Genomic DNA, 21,097 nt, shown 5'->3' on the forward strand with positions numbered 1-21,097 from the left:
AAAACAACAAGGAAAGGTTTATGGTAGCTTGAATGGATTTAGTCATTATAGACTCATTCATTTTGTTGGAATTTGTGTTTATAATTTTAATACAGTATTACAACTGTAAAAAGACGTATGTATGTGCCTGTCGGGAGTGTATTACTGTCAGTGTACAGAATTAATAGCGATATCAAATCGGCAAGATTTAGCTCGGGCGAAACCGGAAACATGGGTTGGCCTTCAAAAGAAAGGCTGTACAATTCCTCACACAAAAAGAAAGATACACAGGTAATATTCATAACAACAAGCACTGACAACACTTAATGTGATGATTAGATAACCTATGTTGTGAAACTGTAGTCCTTAAAACGTTTCAATAAACCATATGGCACTGACATTTCATTGGGGATTTTATTTTGAAACCGTAATGGAAGATGTGTGTTTCTCATCTAGCTGGCTGCTCGGGCTACCGGATGCAGTAGCGACCCGTGTCGCTGCAGTGTTGCGCTTTCCTGTTTACGGGCGGGAAGAGCGAACGTAGCTGACAGTGGAAGCTACTGTGTTTAAATCGGCAGCACATTTGTTTTAATTCTCCTTGATGCTGATGGCTCGCACGTTTTAATGATACACGGGGCACTGCGAGGACTAGTGGATACGTTTTAAGTGCACCGTTGCTGAAAACTAAAGGGATTTTTTGGAGAGTGCGGGGCAGATGGAGGATCCTCCTGCAGATTCTGGCGGCGGTGGCGGCGGTGCAGCAGCGGAGGGCCCCGCGGTGCAGGTGGCAGATATGCGCTGGCCGACCGGAGCTCTCCCTCTACGGCTTCTAGAGTGGAGAGTTAAACCCGGGACTCTTGTTAACGTGGACTCTGTGTTAGCACTGTGTGCACCCATACCTCAGGAGAAAGGGGCAGAAGCTGCCCGGCTGCCAGAGAGGAAGGTGAAATCGGACCGAGCTGGAGTAGTCAAGGAGCTATGCTGTCAACTTGGACAAGTCATACCTCCCGGGTGAGTCACTCTGCTGGCTATAGCTAACTAATGTTTGGTGACCTGCCCCCTGCCTGGAAAGGCTACAGGCAACATGTCAGCTTTAGTTTTGGGACCGCTTCGCCAGCTACTGACTTCACCCGCAGTGTAACGTTAGCTAGCTAACAGGCTAACGTTGCTATAGATATGTGCTAAGTTAACATTAGCTTGTTTGCTAGCCGTACTCAAACCATCACTCACAGCACTTGTTCGTATCAGTGTCAAGTCAGTCAAAGTAAACAGGCAGACTTTTGGCCCAGACTTTCAAAATAAAAGTGTATGCGTTTAGATAATCTGTTTCTGAACTTTTTCAGTCGTTGCAATGATAGCGGAAATGAAAACCAATTGTAAACAGAATTAAGACAGACATTATATGATTTCTTGAATTGTCTTTTTGCTGTACGTGCAATTATGCTTACTGGCCAAATATGTTTACGCTTTTATTTTGAAGGCAAAATCGCGGTACGTGTTGCCTCGTTTTGTTTGTCTTGACACAGCCGTTCGTCGCGTGCGCGAAATGTGTATAAGCTGTGCAGGTTGACAGGTAGAGGACCGAGTCTGCTCTTCTCCGAGATTTCTGAGACTGCCGTTGTTATGCCTGCTTCTGTCTGCCCGACTATAATTGTAGAATAACAGGAGAAGTGTTTTTCAATTTAGGGATACTAGTTCCATTTGTCCTAATTGCGCCAATTGTTGAGCGTAAATGATTTGCCGCTACGCCTCTGAGAGCACCGTGCTGCCTTCAGGTGTTCCTTGTAAACTCCTGACTGAATTTGAAAGTGCATGCTGTTTGTTGTGAGAGTAAAGTGCCCTCAGTCTGAATAATATCAAACTGGACCATGTGTCGAAAGTGATTACAAAGCAAAGCAACTGAGTGTATTACACCAAACAATTCATTACTGTAAATATGGTTTATTTGACTGTTTTCCAACTTGTTGTCTAAGTACTAACCCACCCTTTGCCAGCAAACTGCTAACATATACTTTTGCAGCTCACAGCTAATGTGTGTACAAGAGCTAAAACATGTAACCTTTAATAAACTTCATTCACAATGAGGCCTTGCACGCCACATAAAGGTGGAACTAATGGACTGTTACTGGTTTGTAGTATTTATTTTACACTAACGTTCTCCTTTTTTTCCAGGGGTGTGATCGTCAGAATAGAAGAATGCAGCCATCCAGTAGTAATGAAGGGTTTATGTGCTGAATGTGGCCAAGACTTGACTCAGTAAGGAAATACAAACAGTCGTTATCTTGCACTACAACAGAAACATGAATGTTTTCATATTCCTGCTCGTTCTTGGGGTGATATGTTTGACACTTTCCCTCACACACCCTCACAGCTAATTGCAAACACCCCTAGCAAAACAATATAAAGTTTAGTCATTCAGTGATCAAAACAATTTCAAGCTGATTAATAAGTGATCTTTGTAAGAATGTTACATTCCTGTGTAATCTGACCTTAAGTATTTGTGGTGGATTCTGTGTTACTTAATACCATCAGGGGGCACCAGAGATCATACAGAGAGAGCTGAGTACAGCTCCGGTCATAAATCAAGTGCTTACACTCTGCAATGTCCCTGGTGTCAGTTTGATGGAGATGTAAAATTTACAGCTGTCAGTTAGAATCTAAGGCATGCTAAATCTATTTCAGATTTTATTGAATTAGAGACACACTGTAGCGCCTGTATTTATACTGTGAGGGAAAAGTGTGGATACATGATGTGGGTACCTGGTGGAAGTATTAAACAGCAGGGAACAGTTTTGCCTTCCCTTTGATAACATCTTTTATGTATTGGTAGATGACAGAAAATGTGAGCCTGAAGTAGCTTGGAACTGCCAACAGTCAGCCAAGTCACTTGCTAACGGGACTATTTTCTGCGCCCACTACGGACGTTTGCACAAATCAAACCAGTAACGGCTGCTAAGTCTAGGAAATTTTAATTTGCATGTTTGTGCAAGTCGCTTTCCTTCTCAGTCACAGTGTGTTCATGGGCCTAAGAGATACACAAACGACGAAATGCATGACTCCCACTCTTTTTTTTTTTTTCCTTTTTTCTCAGGCTGCAGGGCACAAATGGGAACCAGCAAACTCCCATCTCCACAGCAACAGTCTCCATGGTGCACAGTGTCCCCGAACTGATGGTCAGCTCAGAGGTGAGTCATATGTTGGAGATACCTGAAGACTAGGCTAGTAGGCCAGATATACTTCACAATCATGCCATTATAAAGACTTGTTTTGTGCATTGCCCTTGGAAGCACACTGCCCCCAGTGCTTGAAAGACTTTTACAAGATATTATATATGGCCTGTTTGTTTGTCTTCAAATTGAATTAATTTGATTTAATTTTCATGTTAAAAATATGAACAAATACTCACTGTTTCTTGGTGATTTCAAGTATTTCAGGGTGGAAAATCTTATAAGGGATTTAGAGCACATAACTCATGTGAAACAAATTATAACATAGTAACACATAATAACAGTGTGTATGGGCGGAGGTATCTATAGACAGTTTACAGTTTAAAATATGCAGCAGATGTGTCATCAAATACTGGAAAGTATTTGTTTAGTTGCATCGCTTGACTAGTTAAATTCTGGTAATAAATGCTTTATTTAATTTTTAATAAATAATTATATGTAAAAAGCACAGTGGTCATTAAGAAACATGAAGTAGTCGTTGCTCAAGATTTCTCATTGTCCATTCATTATGTTTATTCTCTCCAACAGCAAGCAGAACAGCTGGGCAGAGAGGACCAGCAGAGACTTCACCGGAACAAAAAGCTGGTCCTGATGGTGGATCTGGACCAGACACTGATCCACACCACTGAACAGCACTGCCAGCGTATGTCCAATAAGGTATTATTCCATCACATCACTCCTATATACCACTGATATGGAGGGGCAACCTCATGTAACTTTATATTCTACACTAAATGCTTAACCTCGAGCAGCACAGATCTGAGGCCTCGTAGTGACATGTGTGGCCACACTGATCAAAGTCCTGTCTGAAAACCAGTATCATGCTCTGTAGCGCTATGAGTGGTCAAAACCTCTAAGGGGTCACATTTAATTTACGAGCTTCATGAGTTTAATAGTATGCACTTGTGTGAGCCTGACAGCAGTCTAACATGCAGTCATCAACAACTTTTTTGCGGGTTACACGGCAGGTACTCGACTTGGTGCAGGACTCTGTGCTAGTGTGCTTCATCAGAACTTTTTGTTGGATGGTCAGATAGCTTCAGAAACCCCCTCCTCACACACACACTTCTGTGTTAGATTGAGGCTGTGTCTGAGTGAACTGTGTGGAGGTGAGAAAGGAGCCAACAACTGTATTTCTGCCACTTTTTATGTGAGCGACGGGGTGCAACACTATGAACGCCTTCCAGGAGAGTCTGTCTGAAAGTGTGCGTTATTCTCTCATATTTAAACGAGTATCACATCTCTCCTCTCTTTATGACAGTTGGCTTTCCACCCCGCCTTCGAGTGGCCATTCGCAGTAACTATTACAGCTCCAGCATAATAGAGCTGTTTGGGTTTATCTGATACAGGATGTGGATTTTGCAGCACATGCTGTAATTTTCACACTTTTAGGTCAGGGTTACCCTCCATTTACCACTAGAAACTAAATCCAATAGTAATTTCATCAAAATACTTTGCGTTGATCGTTTTCAGCCTTTCACTGTTGTTAAACTGAAGCTCTTGTTCAAAAATGTACTTTAAGAGCAGACATTAAGCCCTATATCTGTGGTTTTTAACTAACTGTACCATAGTTAACACTCTTGTAATTTCCTCCAGGGCATTTTCCACTTCCAGCTCGGGCGAGGAGAGCCTATGCTCCACACACGACTACGCCCACACTGCAAGGAATTCCTGGAGAAAATTGCCAAACTCTATGAGTTACATGTCTTCACATTCGGGAGCCGCCTTTATGCACACACAATTGCTGGTAATGAACTCAGTTTTACACTTAACAGCACTTTCCCCACATTATAAGCACTGCTTTCATTAATCCACATAGTGTTGTTGATATTAAAATGCAACAGCCTATAAACTATATAGATTTTGACAGTTTAGGGAAACTCTAACTCTAAATTGTAGCTTCTGCTTGTACTGCCTGTTTGTGTCCATAAGAGGGAAGTGTGTGCTCATGTTTCTGTTCCAGCCGATGTTACGTTGGTTCACTGTTGTGCATCTAATGTCTCCATGTGTCATTTGCAAGGAGTAGTGCTGCTAGATTGTCAAACACATGTTAGGCCAGTTAATGTTTTGCATTAATATTGTGCCTGGTTACAGGTGTCCTAGACAATGCTTCCATTATCAGCCTAGTTTCAGCAGCATTTGGCTGGACTGCTGTTGGTTTTCTTCTGTGTGAAAATATATCAGTTTATGATTCAAGGTTGAATTATATTGAAGTGTAGGTAGTGTGTTTATATGCTGTCCTTTTGGTATGCAGGCTGCAATCCTTCATCACACTGTATATAATATAAGCAGCCCCAGTCCAGTACTGTAGTGCCTCCATGTGATTAATGTTTAATGCATTTTGAATTAGATTTTACTACTGGCCCTGATGCAAGAAGGTCAGCATGTTTCAGAGCAATGCTCAAGCTATTGACATTTTCGGTTGTGGCTGTCTTTGTCTGAGGTTTCATCAAACTCTGTATTTCTTTACAAACGTAGTAAGAAAGACTGAGAAAGTTAGGTTTTCAGCACTTGATTCTGTGGGAATATACTGTAGAAGTGAAAATGTCTTAAAATGTGAGAAAGGGTCATCTTTATAAGAGAATAGTTTTGTTAATGTTTCAAATAAATGTGAAACATCTACAAGTTTATGATCTACATTTAAATGTGTATATTTTTTTATTTTTTTACCCTTTTCTCTTCCTTTTTTAAGGCTTTCTGGATCCTGAAAAGAAGCTTTTCTCTCATCGGATCCTTTCAAGAGATGAATGCATCGATCCTTACTCCAAGACGGGGAATCTTAGGTGGGAAGTGCCTTCTGCTAAAGATGACAATTAAATCAATCGTTGCACCTTTCCACTCTATAGGCATTATTTTACTCTGCTTTTCTTAGCCTGGGTAACCATTTGTACCATGGGCTGTCTGTATTGTCAGTGACTGTACACTAGCTCAAATAGTAGAGATCTATTGTTCTCTCTCAATGTCACCTGAATGAACGGTTGTCTGTGACTGTCTCCTTGCAAATGAAAGAATTGGCCAGATGATGCAAGACATTGAAATGCCCCTTATTTTGATCTACCACTGCAACATCGCTACAGCCAAAGAGAGATAAATAATGGCCTCACAGTGTTTATCAGGAAAAGTTGGGAGCATTTTTAGCTAGTGTCTGTCTTGTGCATGATTCTCCTGACAGGAACCTCTTCCCCTGTGGTGACTCGATGGTCTGCATAATCGATGACCGGGAGGATGTGTGGAAGTTTGCGCCCAACCTCATCACTGTGAAGAAATACATCTACTTCCAGGGTACAGGGGACATCAACGCTCCCCCTGGATCACGGGAAGCTCAGATGGCAAAGAAAGGTACGGTGCCAACTCATCTCTGATAACAAGTTGACGACAAAGTTGCTGACAGTTTATGTAACACTGTGGGTCGAATGGAAGACCAAGAATGCACTGTCCAGCGAGTAGTTTCCAGTACTCTGCACATTCCCCCTGCGAGAGCCACTTTTGGCTGAAGCTAACAAGCCAGTCAGTCCCGTGGATTCTCTGATCTTGGGCTGCTTCGTAGCGTTAATGCTGACTGTTACACGGTCCGTTACATAGTTTGAAATGGTGTCAGAGTTCAGTGTCAGTAAGATCCAGTACAGTAAACTCTGTGCCCCTAAGTAAATTGAGGACTAATTTTGTGCCAACTGTTTTACAATTCAATGCACTTTATGGAGTTTTCATTGGTGACGCGTCAGGTAGGGCTGCAACTAAATTATTTAAATTCTCGATTGATCTATCAGTTGTTTGGTCCATAAAATGTTGGGACATTGTAAAAAGCGTTGGTCACTGTTTCCCAGAGCCCAAAGTGACGTGCTCAAATGTCATGTTTCTTCACAACCCAAAGATATTTAGTTTACTGTCATTTTGATTATTATATTACTTTGCATACATTCTTATGTATAAATATTGGAAAAAAATCTTCAGAAGTCAAAAAAGGTCTTCAAAAGCATTCAGTTTGATTTCATGAAGTGTGCAGCAACCCTGCAAATGGTTGTCTCACTACTTAAGGTAATGTAATCTGTTTATTACTATTCGCGTTATGCCCATTGGAAAAAGACCTATACTGGTAAAATTCCCATTATACTTTCCTGTCATACTCACCTGCAAAGAGAAATCCAAAATAATCCAACAGACTTGGTGTATATTGGGTAAATGATTACTTTATTAGGTCCCTTGGTTATATACTTTATTATAGAGAGAGTGGACCCGGACAATAAATACTCATCAGCACTGCATTCATGTGCAGACAGCATCCTGAGTTCACATGATGAGCCTACATCCCTCTATTCATAAACCTCATCATGAATCAAAGAGATCTGTTAGTGAGCAAGGATAGACCGTCTGTATGTCCCCCTGTGTTGATCTAAAGGGTTAAAGGGAATCCTCTCAAAAAAACAGTGTTATTCTCTTCATTATCATAGCAGGAAACAAGCTGCTTGGAGCCAGCCAGTGTGTCTCCTTGGGGACTGTTGCAGGACCCCCCTCATTTACACCCACACTCAGGCTGTCACATCAATTAGTGATAACTCCTGGTTGTACCGATGTTTCAACAGCTGCCAGGCTCAGCAATGGCCCTTATAAATACAGAGATAGAATAGAGAGTTTATGTAGTTAAAATACAAGCTTCAATTTGCCTAAAGCAGATTGGGTCAAATGCAAATAACAGAGTCTCGGTATATGAGATTCTTTTCCTCAGGGAACTCTCTTGCTGCTTTGCAAGTAAACCTGTTGCAGACATACACATTCACAGAAAGGTTTTTTTTGCTGGCAGCTAATGTTGTTTTTTTCTGAGTACTATCTACAGTTACAGTTTCATTTCTAAAACAAATACATTATGAAATACAGATACTGGTTGATTTATTCAAATCGTTGAGTTTTGAAATGATATAGAATATAGTATATAGAGTATACATTTTGAAAGAAGAATTGGTTTTGGTAGTGGTTGAGACAAAACTCAATTGTTCTAAGTTGGAAAGTCAAGCATTATTCAACAACTTGACTCAAAAGAATTTGCATTATTGATTTTTTTGTTGTTGTTTTGGACAAATTGGGGCAGCACAGGAAGCTGTAAACACAATACTATACGACATATAATACCTTGTGCAAACCAAAACAGTGATAGTTGAGGGCTGTAAAAAAACAAAACAATGAGCCAAAAGTCACTAAAAGGCTTGTAGAACTGAGGAAATGTGCAGAGCCAGGCAATCATCATTTGTGGGTTCATCTCTGTGAGCAATCCCTGTCACATTACACATAGTCATCTGACCCATTGTTGATATACAGATATTGATTAGTGCAGCTTTAAGCAGGCTTAAAAACGTGTGTGTGTGTGTGTGTGTGTGTGTGTGTGTGTGTGTGTGTGTGTGTGTGTGTGTGTGTGTGTGTGTGTGTGTGTGTGTGTGTGTGTGTGTGTGTGTGTGTGTGTGTGTGTGTGTGTGTGTGTGTGTGTGTGTGTGTGTGTCCCAATATGCTTTTGACAGAGGGAGCAAATGACTACCATAGACTGTTTTCATAAGTCACAATCACTGTCCTGTAGGTTGTGAAAGAGTCCTTTTTTTGGGGGAGAAATTATAAAACACTGTAAAACAAAAGTTTGACAGTCTAATTTGCCGCATTTGTATTCTGAAGGCTGGTGTCCACTGGCCCGTGCCTGCCCTATCGTGCCCTGCCTCCTCATATTATATAGCTGCGCTCTCCTGTCCATCCAGCCCTGTGGTTCCAAGCGATACAGTGCGCTTCTTTGAATAAGCAAACATCACTGAGGTGTATTTTATGCAGAGTATTTCTATCTCATTCAAAAATGGCACCATACCTTGCCTCCAAAAAACAAGTTTGACAGTCTCAGCATCAGTACCACTGGTTTGTTGATTATTCTATGTTGTTGACAGGTTATCACTTGATTTTATTTCATGCTCAAATAATCACTTGCACTGGAGTGACTCAGTGTACCCAGAGGACTCTGATTTTACCTTTAGAGGAAGAGGTTGGCAACAGTGGCAGCCAGAGAAGTTCTTCATGAACCAAAATCTGGGTTATTCCCTGGGTAGAACATACTAGTGTGAAATGTTACGAAGGTTACTGCTAAGAGGTTTATAATCACAGGGTCAGAGACCTTCCAGAATGCATTAATGCTAAGTACATGGTGAAAAGGGCTATAACCATCACTGCTAGTGAGGTTATATTGTGTCAAATGGTGTGTGAAATTTAAAACTGGTGGATGCAGTGAAAAAGTTTTCTCTTTCCTTTTTTAAACTTACTTTGTCGGTGTCAGCTTGCCGTCTAAAATGCTTAAGCTACAGTTACAACAGTGATCCTAGCAGTAACATTGTGTGCACTGGTCAGTAAGTTTTGAAAAGAAAGTTAGCTGTGGTCATTAGGGAATGTGGTTGGATGTTACATTAAACTAGTGCTGAGATAAAAATAAACGTATGCTTATAAGAAATGTATTTTACCTGGGTAGAGGTAAAGGAAAAGTGTAAAACTTAATATTTCTTTATATGCTCCAACTATTTTTGTGTACAAAGATCATTATCAAACACTGACCCTAACCAAGTTTCCAGTTAGGTTTTCATTTCATTAATCTATGGAACTCCAAAATGTTCAATATGAAATGAAAGAAAAAATATTATAAATGAATGAAATACATAATTGTTTGAATAATGTGCACAAAAATTTGCGAAATGGCTGAAGAAATTATTCAAACTTAACTCACCTTTTTATGTCATAATGTCACTTTTCATGAGAGGTGAAAAGTGCCCTCTCATCTTTCAGCCAATCACGTATCCCCTGCCTCTCTTCAACTAGCGAAAAGGTGCTAACTTGATAATTGTGGTAGAGGTGAGATGCCAGTGTGAACACCACTGTCACTGACATTCTGAAATAAAAAGTGGCAGGACATGCAAGCGTTATTGGGAAAAACTCAATTTTGAAATAAAAGCAGACTTTTGAAAAAGAACTGGCAATGATTGCGACCATGCAGCGACCAAGTTGTTCCAAAAAAGGGAGAAGACATTTTTAAATTAAAGTGAACATGAAATGAAAATGAAGTCCTATAAAAGCTAGAAAGTAAGAAGGATGCTTGATTGACAGTAGAATCTTTAATCTGTTGCTGTTCTTACAGTTACCTCACCTATTGATTCTGATTCCTGTGTCCTTTAATACTGTGTGAACGCCCTGTCTTGTTCCAGCAGGAGGCCCGTCAAGTCGATCAGCAGACAGCACAGAACCAGTAGGGACGCTTGGTGCCGATGAGCAAAACAATGGCCCAAGGAAAAGGGTGAAAGACCTCAACATTTCCGGAAAGGAAGAGTCCACAGCATCTCAGTCTTCTCAGGGAGTACCAACAAATGAACGGACACATCCCACTGGGGTTGTTGAGGATGAATCAGGACAAGGTAAAGGGTCAGAGACTGAGGCCCAGTCTGGGACGGGGTCGAGGGAAGCTCAGGTGGATGACAGAACAAACGTTAAGGAAGATGACAGCAACAGGACAGTGGTGACACGAGAGACACAGGACAGTGCAAACTCATCAGCACCGAGCCATGAGTCCAATAACTTGGATTTTGACCTTTCGAGTGACAGTGATAATGACTCCATTACAGAAAAGCCTCCCTCATCAGAGAGTGATAGTGAAGGCAAGTCTTGCCTGGCAAAGAAATCTGGGCAGGAAGGAGTCACGCAAGAGCCTGGTGATGGTAATGGGTCGAAAGAAGGGGACAGCAAAGGTCGGAGTGAAGGAGAAACCATCACTGACGCAGCAGAACCCTCAGGAGTTCTTCTCCCAGACCCCGAGCTGGGAAATGGATGCTCAGATAGGAGAGAGCCAGAAACAGAGTCCCAGAATAGTGAACAGTCTGGGGTCACCATGGGGGAGGAGCTGCTGGACCAGAGTATGGAGGATGAGGAGGAGGAGGAAGAAGAAGCTGATAACGACCAGGACGATCACCTGATCTACCTGGAGGAAGTGCTGGAAAGGATCCACGCAGAGTTCTACGCACGTTACGAGGCCTACCTGAGAAAAGAGGCCTCCGAAACACCGGACATCCGTAAGATTGTCCCAGAGCTGAAAAGCAAGACACTGGAGGGCACGATGATAGTGTTCAGCGGCCTGTACCCGACCAACTACCCCATGGAGAGGACCCGTGAGTACTACCATGCCAAAGCACTGGGGGCCAAGATTGGCAAGACTCTGTTTCTCAGTTCCCAAGATCCAAGTCGGACAACGCATCTCATCGCAGCAAGAGCTGGTATGTAGAAATGTATGTATGCTGTTGACCAAGCATACAGCAGTAGCATTATCAATGTCAATGAATCGATCTTTCTAAAAGTTTCAGGCAATTATTCTCAAACATTTTTGAACACAAGTCCGTTTTAGAGCCTTACTGACACAGGATTGAAAGTGATATTAAGAGTCACCACAGGCACTTTTTCTGATTTTAATTTGGTTCCCTTTTCTGAATATAGTTGAGGTATTTAGTAGCCATAGGAGTGACCCATTCGTAACTGATGCAAATAATCTGCTAATGAGGCTAGAATTCAAGAAGGGTCATGCAAGGCTTGTTTAAATGCCAGACGTACTGACATATTGGCAGATTTGTGTGTCTGAGCCATGTCAAAATTTTGGCAGAGCAGAGATAATTGAGACTGAATACACTGTTATCACAATTAGTGCATCTCAGAGGTCAGCCATTCCGGGAAGGTTTAAGCCAGCGCGATGAGCTCTGGTTAACATATGACAATAAGGATGCGTGAGTGTACCACTGTAGAGACCTTGGTTAAATTCCGCCACATCTGAAGCCGCAGCAGCAGTAGGAAATGTTTCGGTTGCATCAGCAGTAACTTAATACAGCTACGGTTGGATATAAAGAGAGTGAACAATAAACGGTGAGGCATACAAACTCAGAATTTTAAACTTTGATACCATACTAGTATAAAAACAATACTAGATGGCATGGCAAAAAGAAAAATATCGTGGGCACACATTGTTGTTAATGATGTAGCCAGTCGAAAATATCCACGTAATACCATAGAATGTCTCTCTCTGTCTCCATGTATGTTTCTCTGCAGAGCACTGCGATTGTCAGTAGACTGTACAGGAGGGGGAGAGCAACCGTTGTTTCAGCTGTGCAGCGGGAGGGGGTTGAAAATCTGATTATAAATCATGTTTTTTAGAGCTTTGGTACTTGTACAATTAAGCTGAGATTGTGCCGTAAGCAACAACTTGGGTCCTTGATGTGAAGACGGTTGGCAGTTTTTGCATGTAAAGCTGTGATCATATTTTTGCAAGGTGCAGCAGTTGTGGATCTGGACCTCTGTGTTCCTTACTTGTCAGCTTGTTTTGAATCTCTGATGTGAACTAGTGGCCAGAAATTGATTAATGCAGCTTTATTACTTAAAATTGATTTCCATATAGTTCCGTGAGACAGCTCCTTCTCTGTAATTAGGCCCACTTGATTGACAGAAACACAGTTCACTGCATTCTGACGGTAGAGAGCCATGTGAATGCTGGAGGCTGTGTTTGTTTCCCCGCCCCCCAGATGTTAAGGTCTTGTTGTGCTGGTTAAAAATATGTTATTTGGAGCTGGGTTTTTCACTTGTAAGCTGATTATTCTGAAGCTGAAAATAATGTACAGCCTTAATGGACCCAACACGTCATGTGTAAACCTTCTGGTTGCACAATGTCCTGTTTTACTCTGAGTGTTTCGTACATTATCTGGTGGTTCAAGAGATACAAACAATACAGCTCCTACTCCGCTTAGGAAATGCTTTTCTATCTGAAGAGCACCAGAGAGTGGATTCAAGCCTGTGTGGCTACCAATCCAGTTTACCTTCTGAGAATAAGCACAGGAAGTAGCACTGTTGCCTTGGGAGCCACCCAGGCGCAGAGCAGCACTTCACTCATCTTGTACATCAGAAGGAGAGAAAAATCAGCCAAAGATGGAATCAGGGCAATATGAACGGCATGCCACTTAGTCTGGAAAGAGCTGCTGAAAATACAGGTACACCTTGTCCATCTCACAAAAAGGTTTATGTATTCCTCTCTATTATCTTTCACATGGTGATCGTTCAGTGAGTGGTTACACATATAGCAAGGCTTTTTCAGCAGCATGCCTTGTTTACTTGCTTTCTTGCGGACGCGTTTTAACTTTTTAAGTATAGAATTATTAGAGATGGCAGCCCAAAAGTTACTGTTTAGTGTCTTTCTCTTTCTGTAACCCAAAAGCCGCACACAAATCCCTCCCCTTTCAACTCCACCTTGCCCTCTTTATCCCAACCTCTACACCAATCCTTAGATGGACACGCATTCTGTTTTTAATACACAGTTAGATTGATGATGGTGACGTTGGTCTGTCTGTGTAACACTAGGCTGAAATTTCACAACAGATAGATGGATTGCCATTATATTCTGTACTTGTGTATTCTGTCTACTAGCATATGTTAACCAAAATACAGTTACACAGAGCCGCTAGCATGGCTGTAGGCCCTTAGCCTTGTTGCTCTGTATCATGGAGAGCATCAAGGTTCAAATGTATGTTTATTTTTATTTAAGTCATAATGGAAAACTGAGATCAATTTATTGTTGTGCGGACATTAACTCTGCTGTCTAAGTTAATTAAAAATACTATAATAAACACCCCTTTCATCAGTTTGCCACTTTACGGCAAGCAACACAACACAATAACAGCACGTGTGTTTATATAGTTAACTAAAACCAAACTAAAAATTAAAACTAGGTGTGGAAAAAAGTTTTTTAAAAACTTAAAAATAAAAACTGAAACAATACTTGCCAAACAAGCTAAATTGAAATAAAAAAATACGGGCGTGTTGTCATCCAAGCAGATAATCTCTTCAGACCACCCTCCAATCAGGAACAACCCTGCGATTGTCGGGGGGGGTGAATCTGACTCAAAATCTGCACAATTATCCTCTAGTGTGTGGGCCAGCATTAATTAACGTCTAGAGTTTCTTTGTGTCAAACATCAATAAGTCGTATTCAAGAAGAAATGCTACTCTCTGTGGATTTAACCAAACAAAACATTGGCTTTCTAAGACTATTGAGTTGGTGGAAAAGCGAAATGATAGTGATTCCAAAAAAAAAATTCTCTCTTTTTATCTTCCTAATAATATTGACCAAGTAATGGATTTCACTTCCAGGAAAGACAGTCTGATCATTGATCTCAATTATTCAGCTGACTCAGAGTGCATTTGGTAATAGCTTTTGATTATAAGGTCAAAACATGTTCTCATTTTCACCTTTTTTTTCTCCTCTCACTCCGGTCACCTAGGCACCGAGAAGGTTCGTCAGGCACAAGGCTGCAAGCACCTCCACATTGTCAACCCCGACTGGCTGTGGAGCTGTCTGGAGCGCTGGGAGAGAGTGGAGGAGCAGCTTTACCCACTAAAGGAGGATTATTCCAAGACCCCAAGGTAAAATGAGCCATCGTCTCACAGGCCATCTCAAACCTAGTAGATGCGAACTGCTTACTGAAAAAATACTACAGATGTTGCTAATGTATGACTGCAATACATCAAAATCTTTTCTGAAGATGATTCCATATCTGAGGTCTTTTTCTTGTCTGTTGAAGGAGCAACAGTCCTGCAGCGTTCCTTGACAATCTGGGCTCTCTGCAGAAGCCAATGTTCCACACAGCTGCCATCCACCACAGACCTGCGCCGCCAGCCCCTGAGGTTCGGACCTACGACCCCGTCACAGGGAAGCTGATCCGCAGGGGCCCTCAGGTGTCACGGCCACCCCCCTACCTCCAGGCTTCAGGGTCCTTGTTGCTCTCTGATCAAAGAGAGCAGTCTTGTCTCAGGTAACAACAGAATTAGAGCGGTGCGGTATAATTATAAAATATTGATGCAAAGAAGAGAAATAAAACTAGACACTGTGTCTGTTACTTTAGTTTGGAAGTATGATATTGATAATATTTCTTCTCTACTGTTGCACATTTTTTAAAACAACCTGGATACACTTTTAACTAAATAAGAGGGATTCTCTACTCAGTCACAGTGGATTTAAAATGTTAACAACATGAGTGCACTTCATCAGCTGCTTCAGCAGACAGATGAGATATTTTATGGAACACTGTATGCTAGGACTGGGTCAAATGGTTGAGAACAATATCAGAACATCAGTAACAATGCTTTTATCTTAACAACTTTAGGCTATATATTACAAATGTATACAAAATCTATAAAATATATTGTTTTATTTGCCAGTCCTACTCCATGTAAATGTGGCTGGGAATTATTGTGGTTAATTTATTATAATACATAGTCGTTTTGTATACACATAATGGTCGGTCATGAAAATATCCATATATATATATATCAAACTCTGGTGACTGACAGCAAGTCATCCATCACGCAGTCATCCATCACGCTTACTGAACAATAACTGATTATAAGCATTATTAGTTTTATGAGATTACGCCACCTTTCCAGGCGGTCTTAGTAGTTTGATAGACAGCTTTCAAACCAACCCAAATGAACCAAACTAAATGGGCAGCTGCACCAGGATTGGTTTTAACTGAACCAAACAGCTGGGTTGTGAAAGTACCCCAAGATATCCTTATTTGTAGTCCATAGTATAAGTCAAGCTTTTTATTTGATCCTCCATACCTAGTAAAGGCCAACCCAGAAAAAATCATTGAAGGCTACTAAAGAACTATAACATGTAAAAAAAAAAAAAAAAAAACTTATGTCATGTACATGTATGGATGTGTCCTCTGGGCCTTATGTCCTCCCCTCCCTTCTCTGTAAACTAAAACAGCTGTTGGTGTAGTGCTACACTACTTTGAATTGAAAGGAATTACCCTCGGTGGAGAAATTCAGCATCTTCAGCTATCAACTGAGGCACAATAAAACCCCAACAAAGCTTTTATTGTATGGATTGTTTACAGCATTTGGTGGCGGGGAATACCTGTCAACTACAGAGTGTGTGGAGTGTAGTGGAGTTCCCAGACTAGCCTCCAACCTATTTTTATTTTTATTTTTATCTGCATGTTGAGTCGTTTGGCTCTTCAGAAGTGTAATATAATTTAATTTCCACCTACAATTTGACCAAAATGCTGTGAGAGGTGCAACAAAAGCTTCCTCAAAGTCACCTCGGGGATCTTCGGCTCCATTTGTCATTCATCTGTCAGTCAGGTGCTAATGGAGCGTGTGTCTATGTGTATTTGTTTGTCATTGTGGTGTCACAGAGAGGCCGTGGCCCAACTGTTTTTCAAATAACTCGACAGGAATAAAATCTAACTTTAGCCATCTTTCTACTGGACAGTCACAGCGCATTAAAATGTTTTGAAATGTCTTTGATGATACTAATACTAATTAATAATCACAAGCATAAAATTGGCCCACATAATACATGGATTAGAGGCACTGTGGAGTTTTCTCAGAGTTGCATGAACTTGGATTTAATCATCAAAGAGGATCTGTTCAATTAAGCACTGGCAAGTGGAAGTATGGAGACTTCCTCTTCCCACTTGCATAAGATTTACATCTAAAGGGCCCTCGTTATAGAGAGAAAGCCTTTGCACTTCTCATCGTTTGTTTCCAGCCTCAACCTTGCTCTTTCACCCTGCACTCTGCATCCACAAATTGCCTTTGTTGTAAAAAAAAAAGTGCTTATTGTGTATGGTGTTAACAAATGAATGCAGCTCTCTGGCAAGTCCTATAAAGATAACAGTAAGACAAGAATGCATTTTAAAGTAGAACAAACAAAGAGGTCACTCAGATAACAGCTCAGTACTTCTTTTTTGTACATTACTGTTCCTTGCCTTAACTTGCTCAGTTAATAATACATTTGTCAGGTTGATCAATTGAATTTGTCAGTTGATGTGATTTAGTGGCACAAAATAGCCCCCATACAATTTCAGCCACATTTTGATATGATTTGTAAAAAAACTAGATACTAAGTAAGTAATTAACTTCATTAACAAAGCACCTTTCAAGAGCAGAATGTCACAAAGAAATAAGGCAACTGACATAAAAATGACATAAAAACCAGACTTAGGAACCTTGAAGGGCCCGAACCCCTAAATTACCACATAAGATGAGTGACAAGTTCACTGCGTGCAACAAGCTCTAACAGCTTTAATAAAGACAATAAACTACGTAAACTACACCGGCTCTGCAGCTGTTTTCCCTCTCACTCATTCTTTGGCTGAGTGTCTGTACTCTGCCGCTGAACGTCTGTCACTGAGCGGCTCTCCTTAAGAGGCAGACCATTAAATTAGAAAGATAAAATGACAAAAATCGACCAAGAAAAAACAACTGGTGATTTTTCCAATCGCCCAACCCTGGTAGAAATAAATCAAGACAAGAGTAAAATTGACAATTTTTACAAGACCAAGTCAAAACAGGTTTTTTTTTAAGCTACTAATGATATTGATAGTATAGAAAGAGCACAGTAAAAATCTGAAACCTTCCTCTATCTGTCCATTTAGCTAACTAACTAGTCCACCTATTCATAGTGTTTTATGCTTATTTGTCTGTTATTGTACCACAGGGGAACTTCAAAGTGTCAGCAAGATGACGCGGCAGGGTCCAGCCAAGACGACGAGCAGCCAGGGCCGTCTCGTCGGAAACGACAGCCGAGCATGTCGGAAAGTATGCCTCTGTACACATTGTGCAAGGAGGATCTAGAGAGCATGGACAAAGAGGTAAGGAACCATTACTGCTACCTTCAACCGAGTGTTGTTTTGCCCTCACAAAAAGAAACTGGCTCACAGAGAGTGGGACTAGGAATGTCCAGAAAGGTTGGAAATCTATTATGTTAGTGAGTCTGCAACATGCAGATTTGTTTGTGTAATTTGCCCACAGTGACAGAGATTACATGGCGGTCTGTAAGAAATACTATGAGCAAAAACCAGAGACCGTCTATACAGCAAACAAGGAATTCGAATATTCTTGTCTCAGCAGAGACTGTTTTTCCAGGGTGCAGCCGCACAACAAGGGAGAAGTGCATCCACCCGCTATGTTATTGCTTTACACTGGAGGGCCAAACTGTGCCAGTAACCACAATCAAACAAGCTTTGTCGATGTCACGATAAACACCTTGATTTTCGGAGGACTCTGTGTTTCCAGTGATCCAGATTAGGATCACTGGAGATGTGACAGAAGTGTGTCTGTCTGTGTGTCTGTGTCTGTGTGTCTCTGTGTGTCTGTGTGTGTCTGTGTGTGTCTGTGTGTGTCTGTGTCTGTGGATTCAAAGCTCCTGCATAAAGAACTTTAACTGATAAGAGCCTTCTGATCGGCTCTCTTTCGCAGTGCCGATAGAGCTGTAATGAAGTATTACATTACTAGCACTTACTACCCACTTGCTCCGCAATAAAAGTCACTATACAAACCACTGTTAGGCTTTTATTTGTAACCGGTTGCATGGTGTATTGACCAAGGTTAGCAGTCAACTGTTATACAGCAACATCTACTTATACAATGAGCATTATGGGTATTTGTGTGGTCGGGCTGCAAGGATTTGCTCGTAAAGGTTTTTGTGGCCTCATTGTATTTTGTAGTGCTGTTTTGACTGCCATCCTGTGCCTGTGCGCAGTTTGGGCATGTGATCTAGACTTGTGTTACAACGTATGGATCAGTTAGCAGCGCTTGGATATCCCTGCACCGTTATGTATGAATGAGATGGTTTAGAGGTATGAGTTGAAATGGCAGATAAAATGTACGCTGTGCTCTATAAATCGCATTAAAACCATCAGAGCAACACATCCTTTAATGCTGCAGCTTCTTTACTCTCCCGGCTTGCCATCTATTCGGATATTCAAACCTTACATTTGCTGTCAGTCTACTTCCTGCATTTTCTTTTTTTTTGCCATCCTTGCAAGGCAGGTGACGTGATTACTAATGTCTGAGAGCTGTGCACCTCCTGCTTGGATAATACTCTTTAATGGAGTCTGATTCTGCTAATGCTTTAGCAGGGGGGAATGTGCAAAGGGGATCCTTGAGATCTGTCAAGTGCCTCTCAGCAGGTGATTATTCTGAAGAAAGAGCTTTGTGGCTTGTTCACATTGGACATGTGACAAGCCATGTTTGAAGTGAGGCCACATGTTGGCCAGTGGTAATTATTTTTTTTTCTCTTTTATATAAGGGTTATTTATCTCATTGCAAAGTTGCATTGGTTACCACTAAAGTACTTTTATTCTCCCCTTACAATGACACAAACGCTAACAGTATGCAGTATCCTGCACTTTAAAGTAAATTTAGTACTGTATGCGATTTTCAAGCTACTATACAGTGGCAAGAAAAAGTATGTGAACCTTTTGGAATTTCATGGTTTTCTGAATAAATTTGTTATAAAATGTGATCTGATCTTCATCTAAATCAAGTGTATTGACAAACATAATGTGTCTAAAAATAATAACACTTTATTGAACACATGCATTCAACATTCAAAATGGCAGTGGAAAAAGTAAGTGAACCCTTAGAATTAATAACTGACCTCCCCCCTGGCAGCAATAACCTCAACCAGGCGCTTCCTGTAGCTGTGGATCAGACCTGCACATCGTTGAGGAGGAGTTTTAGCCCATTCTTCCTGGCAGAACTGCTTTAGCTCTGTCATATTGTTTGGACGTCTCATGTGTATGGCCCTCTTCAACTCAATCCATAGCATCTCTATTGGGTTGAGGTCTGGGCTCTGACTTGGCCACTCCAAAAGGCGGATTTTGTTTTTCTGAAGCCATTCTGTTGTGGACTTGCTCCAGTGTTTTGGGTCAGTTTCAGATGACGTACAGGCATTCTCACATTATCCTGAAGAATTGTCTCATACTTGGGAATTCATCTTCCCCTAAATGATTCCAAGCTGGCCAGGCCCTGATGCAGCAAAGCAGGCCCAAATCATGATGTTTCCTCCACCATACTTTACAGTTGGGATGATGTTTTCATGATGATATGCCGTGCCCTTTCTACTCCAGATGTAGTGCTTTGTGTTTTTTCTAAATAGTTCAATCTTAGTTTCATCAGTCCACAAAACGTTTTGCCAATACCGCTGTGGAGTGTCAATGTGCTCTTTTGCAAACTTCAGGCGTGCAGCAATGTTCTTTTTAGTAAGCAGTGTCTTCCTTCGTGGTGTCCTCCTGCCGTGGATACCCTGCTTGTTCAGTGTTTTACGTATTGTAGACCCATGAACAGAGATGTTAGTAAGTTCCAATGATGCCTTCAAATCTTTGGCTGTCATTCGGGGTTATTTCTTTACCTCATTGATGAGTCTTTGTTGTGCTCTTGGCGTAATTTTGACTGGGCGCCCACTTCTTGGTAGAGTAGCAATGGTCCCAAAGTGTCTCCATTTGTAGATTGTTTGCCTAACTGTAGACTGGTGAATTTCTAAAGTCTTTGAAATAACTTTGTAACCATTGCCAGCTTTATGTAAATCAACAATTCTTGATCGTAGATCCTCTGAAAGCTCTTATTGGCGAGGCATGGCTCACATAAGCATGTTCTTCTTGTGCAGAGCAAACTCCAAAAGTTTGAGGTGTTTTTATCAGTCAAAGTAGCTGTAGTCCACACCTCCAAACTTATTATCTTAATGAGACTCCAGATGTGCTAAAACCTGACTCCAATTAGCTTTTTCTAGGTCATTAACTCAAGGGTTCACAGACTTTTTCCATAAGCACTGTGAGTTTTTTTTTTGGTTGTTCTCAATAAAGACATGAAAGTGTTATGTGCTATTATTTTAGACACATTTTATTTGTTAATACCCTTGACTTAGATGAAGATCAGATCACATTTTATAACAAATTTATTCAGAAAACATTGAAATTCCAAAACGTTGGTTCAGTATGATTACATTTACTGCATAGGGCAGTGGTGCTTATTGACTGTCGATGGAGCTTATGTGCTGTAAACTGTTA

At 41.1% G+C, this 21,097-nt stretch overlaps 1 protein-coding gene across 2 annotated transcripts in view; it reads left to right on the plus strand.

Moving 5' to 3' along the window:
- Positions 1–468: 468 nt before the first annotated feature.
- Positions 469–21,097, plus strand: part of ctdp1 (CTD (carboxy-terminal domain, RNA polymerase II, polypeptide A) phosphatase, subunit 1) — a 72,942-nt gene continuing 52,313 nt past the window's right edge. The window contains exons 1-11 of one of the 2 annotated variants that reach the window (XM_051389905.1): positions 469–990; positions 2,152–2,235; positions 3,071–3,164; positions 3,735–3,863; positions 4,803–4,953; positions 5,899–5,989; positions 6,379–6,545; positions 10,421–11,479; positions 14,519–14,660; positions 14,819–15,049; positions 17,746–17,899. In XM_051389905.1, coding sequence (XP_051245865.1) covers positions 695–990; positions 2,152–2,235; positions 3,071–3,164; positions 3,735–3,863; positions 4,803–4,953; positions 5,899–5,989; positions 6,379–6,545; positions 10,421–11,479; positions 14,519–14,660; positions 14,819–15,049; positions 17,746–17,899 — 2,598 coding nt within the window. In that variant the 5' untranslated portion in view covers positions 469–694. The remainder of the gene's footprint in view (positions 991–2,151; positions 2,236–3,070; positions 3,165–3,734; positions 3,864–4,802; positions 4,954–5,898; positions 5,990–6,378; positions 6,546–10,420; positions 11,480–14,518; positions 14,661–14,818; positions 15,050–17,745; positions 17,900–21,097) is intronic. The other variant, XM_051389906.1, reaches the window with a different exon arrangement.

This window comes from Dicentrarchus labrax, unplaced genomic scaffold (assembly GCF_905237075.1).
Source record: "Dicentrarchus labrax unplaced genomic scaffold, dlabrax2021, whole genome shotgun sequence".
Lineage (NCBI taxonomy): Eukaryota > Metazoa > Chordata > Actinopteri > Moronidae > Dicentrarchus > Dicentrarchus labrax.